The sequence below is a fragment of the Chaetura pelagica genome, unplaced genomic scaffold (genome assembly GCF_000747805.2).
Source record: "Chaetura pelagica isolate M959 unplaced genomic scaffold, ChaPel_1.0 scaffold585, whole genome shotgun sequence".
NCBI classification, from domain to species: domain Eukaryota; kingdom Metazoa; phylum Chordata; class Aves; order Apodiformes; family Apodidae; genus Chaetura; species Chaetura pelagica.
Window position 1 is genome coordinate 384427 of NW_009953404.1, and position 9537 is coordinate 393963.

The following is a 9537-nucleotide window of genomic DNA, read 5'->3' on the forward strand; positions in this document are numbered from 1 at the left end:
TCCTGCTGTGGAGCTGAGGGTAAAGGCAGTTATTTCCTGCATGTTGATGTTCCAGTTTCATACCGTGTAAGGTGATGTGTGGCTTTGTCTGTCACTGATAAATGTCTTCTTGAGGAGTTAGGGCTGCACAATTCAAGATATTTGTATAGTCCAAGATATGCACAAATTTGCAATTTATTGTTTTTCATTTTAAGCTTGTAGGGATTTACAAACCTGGATTAAATCAAAACACATTAGGGAGGGCAAATAAAAAAAGGAAGATTTCAAGGATCAAAACATCTTCAAGCTGCCTGTAAAATAATGATGGATTGCTCTAGAGGTTTTCCCCAGCTGGTCATGTAACCAGCAGGGGACAAAACTGCATGAAATCTGTGTGATGTACAGTTACCTGGCTCCATGTGCAATGGTTGTCTAGACATAGACTCCTGCAATGCACAACCCAAACTTTTTAGTAAAAGGTTGTGTCTTGCTAGGGTGTATCCTCCCTGGGGATGGGCAGGAGATGTTGGCCTTACCCAGTTTTCAGCAACACCTGTACTGCAGAAACCTCCTTTCTCATCCATGGTTTGGTTGATAGCTAGAAACTAATAATTGCTCCTGAAATCTGTGATTTCATGGCATGAGGATGTGCAAAAGAACCAGGAGATTGGAGGCACCAGGTTGTGCAGCTCTGCAAGGCTGGCCCAGAGGTACAGTCTGTGCACTCTGGGTGCAACTTGAGGCCAGTTCATAGCAATGTTAACACAGAACTTCCATTTCTTTCTTGAAGGTGCCTGGTAAGCTGCTCCAACACTGCTTCTTCTAAAAGATGTGGCTTTTCAGCTTTTCTGCTTGAAAAAAAAACAGTAAATTCTGTATGACCTCATGCCACAATTATTTTGCAGAGGGAAAACCTCCCCCACTAATGAAGCAGTCACTGTTCATTGCAGCTTAAATAGTGAGTCCAAGACCTGACTGGTGGTAAACTGCAGTTCATAGCAAAAGCCAGATGGACAAAGGAATGTGGCATCAGTTAACCTTGGTTAAGAGCTTTGAAAAACTGTGAGCACAGTGCCACAAAAGTGCAAAAATAGGAAAATTAATCACAACTTAAAATAAATTTTTTTTCAGTAACACAAACATGTAATGGGAAAAAAAGTCTTTAAACTTCTACTGCTTTTATAATCTGAATCAGGTGCAGTCAGTGCTCTCTTGCAGTCCAGATCACAACACTGAGCACAGTGTCTGTTTCCTCTGGCGCTTGGCTTTTTTCATGGCGTTCAGTGCGATGGTTGTTGCTTCTTTAAAAACACTTTCTATGTTCTCACGACATTTTGCTGAGCACTCCAGATAAATTTCTGCATTTATCTGCTGACAAGCTGCTTCACCCTGGGAAGGACAAAAGATAAAGTATGAGAGAAGGTTAATTGGGGAAGAAGGGGAATTACTTTGTCCATCATTGTATCATGAGATAAGGAAAGAAGCAACCTCTGAGGATAGTGCTAGAGTGTAAGTGGCATTGGTAATAAACCAAGGCAGCATTACCTAGGATTTTTTTTCTCCCATGTTGGTCTAGAGCCTGGCTTAACAGTTCATTGCATTAGAGACTCTACATGCAGACTGCTGATTGTGTAAAAATACTCTCAGTGTTAAGTTTGTTGAAAGGAAATGCTGAGGTAGGTACATAAGTGGGGATAAGATGTCTACACGGTGGTATTTTTCCAGGCCTGACCTTAACTATCAATTACTGTCACATGCAAGAACAGAATCTGGACTGATGTCTTGTTTTGCTGGTCAACATGCAGTAACCCTGACTCTTGGAGCATCACAGAGGCTCAGCCAAAATCCTCATACACAGGAGTGGGTGCCTGTGCTCCTCAGCCTCACCCAGAAGGGAGCAGTGGGAGCAGCCAAGAATCCAGAAGAGTTGCATGCAATCCTGGCTGCACAAAATCACTACAGACCAAACACAGTGATTTCTTACTTTGCTTGTGATCCTTTTACTGTTGTTGCAGAGTCAGCCCCCTGTTATGAATGCTTGTGAGCCTTGGAGTGGAAATTCCAGGTCTGCAGCCCACAGCTCACAAACTGTGTGTTCATTATCAGCCCTGGGAGTGGGGTCACTCCGGCTTCTATAGGGGGATTTTTCTTCAGCATATTTAAGTGAAGTTGTCTCCTTCCAGTTGTTTGCAAGCTGCAGTGCTGGCAGATACTGTTCATCTCCTCTGTGCCAGGCATTGGAAGCATCATGTCATGTGGCTCAAGATGCCATCAGCTGTAAAAGACTGAGGGAGCTTATATTGAAGGGGAGAAAAATGTAGTGGGAGGGCTCACATAGGAGACAAAGTCTGTACATCATGGGGCATGGCAATTAATTGCATGAGACCTCAGCAGAACAGCCAAAAGTGTCCATTGTTTGCCCTGAATCCCAAATGTGAGGGTGATGAATGAGTTATTAATGCAAATGAGGGACAATCTGCAGCTGTTCACAGAGTGACAGGACCAGCTCCTCATCAAGAGAAGCTGAATGTCCCAGCGTGGTCTAGTGGTGATGCAGTTCCAGTTTAGAAAAAGTAGTGATTCATTCAAGGTCTTAGTGCACTTAACCTTGTTCCTGGGAAGTGTGACTCACATGCTGCTGTTCTTGCTCTGAGATGAGAGAAGAACAGCTTTGTAGTTAAAAAAAAAAAAAAAGAAGTGGGAGACCAGAGCAGAAAGGTTTTGTGTGAGTCCTGTACCTAGGACAGCTACACTTGTAACTGTCTTGTAACACCAGCTGTAAGTCTTACTGCTTCATAACAGAGTGAAAACATTTGATAACATGTAGGGGTTTTTGTAAGATTACTTTGAAGACTTCAAAGAAAAGTCTCTTCTGTTAGAGAAGCCTTGCAGATGTTTTTGCTATTGTCCTTGAAAGGGTTTATTTTTAAATACTGTTTGCAAAGCACATTTTCTCTGAAATGCTCAGTATTTTTAATCCTGTAATGTGCTTCCTAGCATCTCCAGTCTTTATCACAATCCTGATCAAATCATCAGTGATGGGAGAAATGTATGCTAATAAAAAATTATGAGGGGAGTCCAGCAAAATTGTTGAGGCTCACAAACTTTTAACAGTAATAACTCAGCTGTGAAAGGAAATAAAAATGAGGTGTAATGGTCCTAGAAGGTGTAGCTAGTAGTTTCTTTTCAGACACCCCAAGACATGCAAAACACTCTTCAAATTTCTCTTTGATACCAAAAATGGATGGTGATTTGGCCACTTCCAAAAAGGACTTACAGTAACTGTTGAGTCTGTCAAGAATTTCTTTCTCTGGACACCATGATCACCTAATTTTGGAGTATCTGTGATTGCACCTGTGAGGACTGATGGCATTGAAGTGTCCTTTACCTCTTGCAAAAAGGACACCACTTCAAATGCACTTTAGTTACCTGGTTATAAGTAATGGGTTCCTGCTTAGAAGCCCTGAGCTTGCGCAGCTGCTCCTTGTCTTTCCGGAGGTCTGTCTTGCAGCCGATCAGGACGAGCGGGACGCCCTGGCAGAAGTGATTCACTTCAGGATACCACTGATGGGAGAGAAACAAAACCTTTACATCTTGTTGGGGTTTCCTGGGGGGAGCTTTTTGGTGGGTTTCTTTTTGGTGTTGTTTTGGTTTCTTCTGAAATAATACAAGCTTAATACAAGCTGCCATTTCAGCATTTTGAAAGTCATCGATGTGGTGACAGGGGCCCAAGATGCCCTATTTGCAACTTACAGAAACACTGAAGTCCTACAAAACACCTGCCAAAGGGCTCACTTAACATCTGTTTTAATTCAGAAGAGCTCCCCTAAAGTCTTAAGAGTCTTAAGTCTACTTAAGAGCAGAATTTGGACCAAGTCTCCCTTTGTTTTGCTGGTGCTATGTACAGGAACACTAACTTCTGCTTTGGAGCATCACAGTCCTAGCACAGACAAGTGGTGGCTCACATGTCTATTCCCTGTAGCTAAATATGCATGTGAGGGAAGTAGACTTGATCTTTAACGCCTGTGTGGAATCCTGGTTGTCTTACATTGCTACAGCATTTTCACTGCTAGTTTGTGATCTTTTCAGTGTTCTGTGGAGTCAACCCTAGTTATGAGCACTTAGGAGCCGTGGAGGGGTGAGCTCCAGGTCTAAGGTCTGTGACCTGCAGCTCAGTGCACAATGAGTGATCTCTGCGCCTACACGCCCAGTGTACAGAACACTAAAAGCATCAGCTTTCTTAATCTGATGTCCTGTCATGTAGCAGGTGTATGTAATTCATTTAAAAGGTTGAAGCAAATGAGGAAAGCCTCTTACCTTGGCTGCTACATTCTCATAGCTAGTGGGGTTCATGACATCGTAACAAATTAAGACAACGTTTGTGTTCTGGTACGAGAGCGGTCGCAGGCGATCGTAGTCCTCCTGGCCTGAAACACAGGGATATTTTGGATAAGAGAAGTCTCTGTCTTTCATAAACAAGCAGTATGATGGCAATATGTAAAGATCATAGAATCACAAAATGGTTTGGGTTGGAAGGGACCTTAAAGATCACCTAGTTCCAAGAAAAACAGTACTACAATTGCGTAGACGGAAAGTTTTCCATACTTGTAAAATTGCTTCCCTTAAATGCTGGAGATCCCTCTTTACTGACAAACCTGATGCTTTAGAATAGAAAACTTGACGTTGGCAAGTTTTAATAAAAGCCTACTTTGTTCAACTGCTAAGTACTTTGAAGCAGTTCTAATCACCAATTGCCAACTTGCTGCTCACAAGCAAAATCAGCAAAAGGGATTTGACAGTTATTGATTAAAGCATGTGCAATTTGGCAGTGGTTCCATTCTCCCAAACACATTTGCACATGTGATGCCGTGAGAAGAAACACCTCATTTGCTAGATGCAAATGCTGAAGCAAAAATCTTGTGGTAAACTTGCTTATGCCAGCCCAGCAAGCTGTGAGGAAGCAGCAATGAGCAGCCTGTGCCCCCAGCAGCCCTGCTCGCTGCAGCACGCACGTCATTTTACAAGATGTGCTGCAACATGAGCCAGGCTTAAGTGATCTTTGAAGCAGAACTATACAGCAAATCTTAGGGATGCTGCTGAACTCTGGAAAACTAGGGGATTTGTCATTCTTCTGATTAGGGATATTCTAGCACGTGATCTGACAGGAGGAAGCTGATTTGCTTCAGACCTGCACTCTTCCCCTTGATGTAGCTGTGAGTTGGCAGTAATCAGCAGGCTGGGGTCTAAAGGTGTCTTGCTTTGAGAGATCAAATTTGAGAAAGCAGTAATTACCAGATACAGATGGCAGCTCAGGAAGAAAACCCCATCTTTTCCGTCTGAGTTCTTTTCAGAGACTTAATAAAGAAGAAATCACGACTTAAGCAGTCTGTAGATCTATTTGCCACCTGACTGCTTCCCCTGCTGATGGCTGAGGAACAGGAAAAGCAGCAAAACCACAGGTCTGGGTCTCAGGTGCATGTCCATGTTTGTCTGCTCTTCCTCACCCCTTCTCCAGTTCACCACCCAAGATGTGCCAGCCTGCACATTGCTCAGTGTGTAAAGGAGCTCAACAGCCATTGCCACTGACTGGAGAGGACAAATGAGAGTCAAGACTTGCCAGCCTGGGAGTCACTGGTAAGAGTTGCCCCGCAGCAGAGTTGTCACTGATGGGTGAGGAAGAATGTAACATCCTGCCACCCAGTCCAGACCAGCCAACCACTTCCTACAGATGTCCCTATCTTGTCTGCAATACTCCACGCCCATGTTTGGGACCAACATGGAACGGCACCATGGGGAGCTCTCACAGACATGGAGAAATGCACCCAGTTTCCTTTGATTCATTATTCTGCAGGCTCCATGGGAACAGCAGGTTATCTGCTGGGCAGCTACATTTTATCACTACTCCATTTAGAAAAGATTGGTAGGCAGACTTTCTTCCTGGCAGAAATAAAGCCGGTAAAAGAGGACATCTGGGTGGGGAGACACACTGCATTGAAAAAGCTGGGGGTTTTCTGTCTTCCTCAGCCATGCCCCTCCTTTCAAAGTGAGAAAAATTATTCTTGCATATGCCAACTTTTAAAACTTCTCTTAAGGCCTCAGTCTCCTGTGCATCTGTCATTAGAGACCTGAAAACTCCCACTGGAGGCTTTGCATGTGCTTCCTGCAAGTCAGAGCGAGCACCCACAGTGATGAGGCATGACTTCCTCCCCAGCCCTGCAGAGCTCTTTTCTTTGCTCTGAGAAAGTTCTGCACCCAACAGCATCAAAAACAGAACCTTGTGTCTGAGCTGTAGCTAAAGCATCAATGCTGCTCCCTCAGTGTGTAAAAAATTGCAGCTGATGTATCCCTCAGTGCTTCTGCCTCTAATGAGCACAGCAAGAAATAGGAAACTTTTAATTGAATAAGCAGCTGCAAAGCTTGTTTGTGGACGAGACAAGTGGTGTTACCAGGGCTTCGCGTGTTGCGTACGAATACCACCAACTTCCTGCAACAGCCAGAGGTGTCTCTGATGAGGAAGGCAGGGTAGAGCAGTGCAACAGTCTCACAGAAAATTGTTATTCTGGCATGTTATAAACTAACTCATTAACTTAATTTCTTACCAAGTTCTTGTCAAGAAAAATAAATTGCTTTTGTAGCTTGAGTTGTTCAATTCTTAGGCACTTTGTGTCCTTCTCCTTCAGTAAGTAGGACAAGCTCAAAGTCCCAAGATACACAGGACTTGACAATACAAAGGGTCCTTCTGACTTTAAACAGCCCATGGAGCTGAACCCATCCCTTCCCTTCCTGTGTGCTGATGTAGATGCAGCTCTATTTAGTGTTGCTCTCAAGCAAGATTCTAAAAATATCGAAGTCCTTTCTGCAGTGGGTGCATCATGAAGATCAAGTGACACTTTTTAGAAGAGCAGCTTTGTCTTCCCCTCCCCTACACAGCTACATGGCACTTAGCTGAAGCCCTTCACCTCAGAACTGGCTTTACATCCTTTTCATCCCTTTAAATGATTTTATAATAAACTGAATGATTTGGGAACCTTTCACTCTGAGGAGAAAAACACAAGCATGAAGCTCTCTTAGGATTTTAAAGAAGAGCAAGACCAACTCATGTAGTTCAGTAAGTCAGAAGATGATTGATAAAATACAACCAATATGCTGCACTGTTAAACCACTGTATGTTTAGACTCCTCTCTAAGCTGCCATTGCTGTTGTTTACCCACCCCAGAGCATCATCACCCAGCTGAGAGAGGAATTTAATGAGCTGCTGTTGCATGAGATGACAGAAGTCAACACAATGAAACACCAATTCCAAAACTGCATCTCCCATGCTGCATCCACGTGGCAGAGAAACAGTTCTCTTGTCTTGTCAGCTGGTCACTCCCCTTGCTCTTCTCTTACTGTACTTGGAGGACAGGAGACAACTCCTGGTCCTAGACTAACCCTTAAGGAATTTAACATCACCTTTGTATTATTAAAAAACAGGATGAGATTAAAATATGTGCTCAAGTGAGTTCTTCCTCTAGCATAACTTCCATTTTCAGGAAGAGAATGAAAAGCTGCTTCAACTACAGAGTAGGTCACAGATCTGTAACATGCAAGCAGCTCTGAAACAGAACCAAAACTCCAGTCTTTCCCAAAGTGTCTTATGAGACACAAATTTGCCCTGCTCTGCTCTTCAATAGGGCAGTGCTTTGGTCCTGCAACAGGGCAGTATTTATAGTTGTGAACTAAATGTGGAAGGGTAGACACCTGCTGCTGAAGTTACATGTCTGAACAAGGAAACAGGGTGAGAGGAGCCACCAGCACGGGGTTCAGTGCTCTCCAGGCTGCTGGTGGCTGTAGCTCTTGCTGAGACCTGGCCTCTCCACATGACACAAGGAGCTGAGCCCTGATGGCAGGTTTGGTGTGTTCAGTGCTGCAATACTGCACTTGCCCTGCCCACCACCCCTTCTGCAGCCAGCCCACGTTTCCTAAAGCCTGCAAGAGGCTCCAAAAGCAAATGTTAGAAGCTACAGCTTGATTTTCCATGAGCCAGACAAGTATCAAGAGCTGTGTGACAGGCAAAAACTCCACACTGACAGTGAACAAACATGAAACTTGACAAGTTCACTGTGACAAGTCCTTTGTGACAACAGACCATATTAAGGAAATCCCTCTTTCACACTAGATTTTGGCCCTTCTCTTTTCCCTTAAGACTTAAACAAAACTTTGCCATTCAGGAGAAGCTACATTATCCAAATTACTGGATTCAAGAACAGTAATATTGGCACAAGAAGATGAGTGGCAAATTGGGTGCTCAGGAACTTGCTATACTGAAGTAAAGTTTAGCAATAAATTTACTTTTAGATTAGAAACTTTTAAGATTATTTATTCAGATATCAGTAAGGAATGCAAGAAGGTAAGTATGATTTACTACTATTAAAAACTAATATGGACAGCATTCCATTCTTATTTGTCTTGGTGTAAATTTGGAACAGCTTCACAGGCTTGAACTGGAACAGATTATTTACTCAGAGCTGAAATGCAACACGTGTCAATTTTAGGGTTTTTTTTAGGAGTGCAACTGGATAACAGAGTTAAAAAACTTTTAATGAAGTTGAACACAAATCATTCCACAAGTTCCTGAAATGAACCCAAACAAACTACCAACATGTTCAAATTAAGTTTTAGTGCTACAGCTTTTTTATCCTGAACACAAACCAGCTTTTTTGTCCTTCACTATTCAATCACACATGGCAGGAGATTAAAATACCCTCCTGCTTCACTGTGTTATGCTTTGCATCTGAGAACCAGCTTTCAATACCTTCAGATATGTTTGCTATTTGATGTGATTCTCTTAATAAACTGGGTTGCTAAGACAATTAACTAGATATGAACTAGATAAAGAAGCCATGGCTAAAGCTACCATTATATAAGTGACTTTTTATTCTTTTTTCTGGAAGGCACAGTTATGCATGCAACAGGTAACATGTTTCTTCTGATTGTACTGGAACCTCTAGCAGACTTAACTGTGCTACTGCAGTCACAGTATGCCAGTAGAAAAGCAGTTTGAAAATATATCCAGCCTTACAGTCCTCAAGTGTCAGCCTGGTTTAAGTTGACCCAGCAAAAGCTGCTGGAAGAGAAATAAGGGCACGTTCACCGGGCAGCTTAAGTTTCTACCTATTTATCTGAAACTTCCCACAGCCGGGGTGGGCTCGGGCTCAGCCCCAGGCCCGCAGATCCAGCCCAGAAACCGCCTCTCACAGCCCGGTTCTGTCGGGATCGGGTCAATGCAAAAGATGCTGTGAAAAAAAACCACCCGTACCTGCGGTATCGTACAGATTCAGGGTGACCTCCTTCTTGCCCACCGTGACGCTGGTCGTGTATTTCTCGAAGACAGACGGCGCGTATTGCTGCAAAGGGAGAAAGAACCCGCAGCTCTAGACGGGGAGCAGCCCCGGCCGCTCTGCCGGAGGGACCCCGGCCCCTCCGCGCCCCTCCCGGGCCGGGCCGGCTCCGCTCACCTCGGGGAAGGCTCCCTGGGCGTAAACCATCAGCAGCGAGGTCTTCCCGCAGCCTCCGTCC

At 43.9% G+C, this 9537-nt stretch overlaps 1 protein-coding gene across 1 annotated transcript; it reads right to left on the minus strand.

Moving 5' to 3' along the window:
- Positions 1-1127: 1127 nt before the first annotated feature.
- RHOF (ras homolog family member F (in filopodia)) lies at positions 1128-9533 on the minus strand (the record flags this gene model as incomplete). Its single annotated transcript, XM_009998438.1, has 5 exons — positions 1128-1368; positions 3409-3543; positions 4297-4406; positions 9278-9365; positions 9477-9533. Coding segments are annotated over 5 exons (555 nt in total), but the record flags the coding sequence as incomplete, so codon positions are not given.
- Positions 9534-9537: the final 4 nt, after the last annotated feature.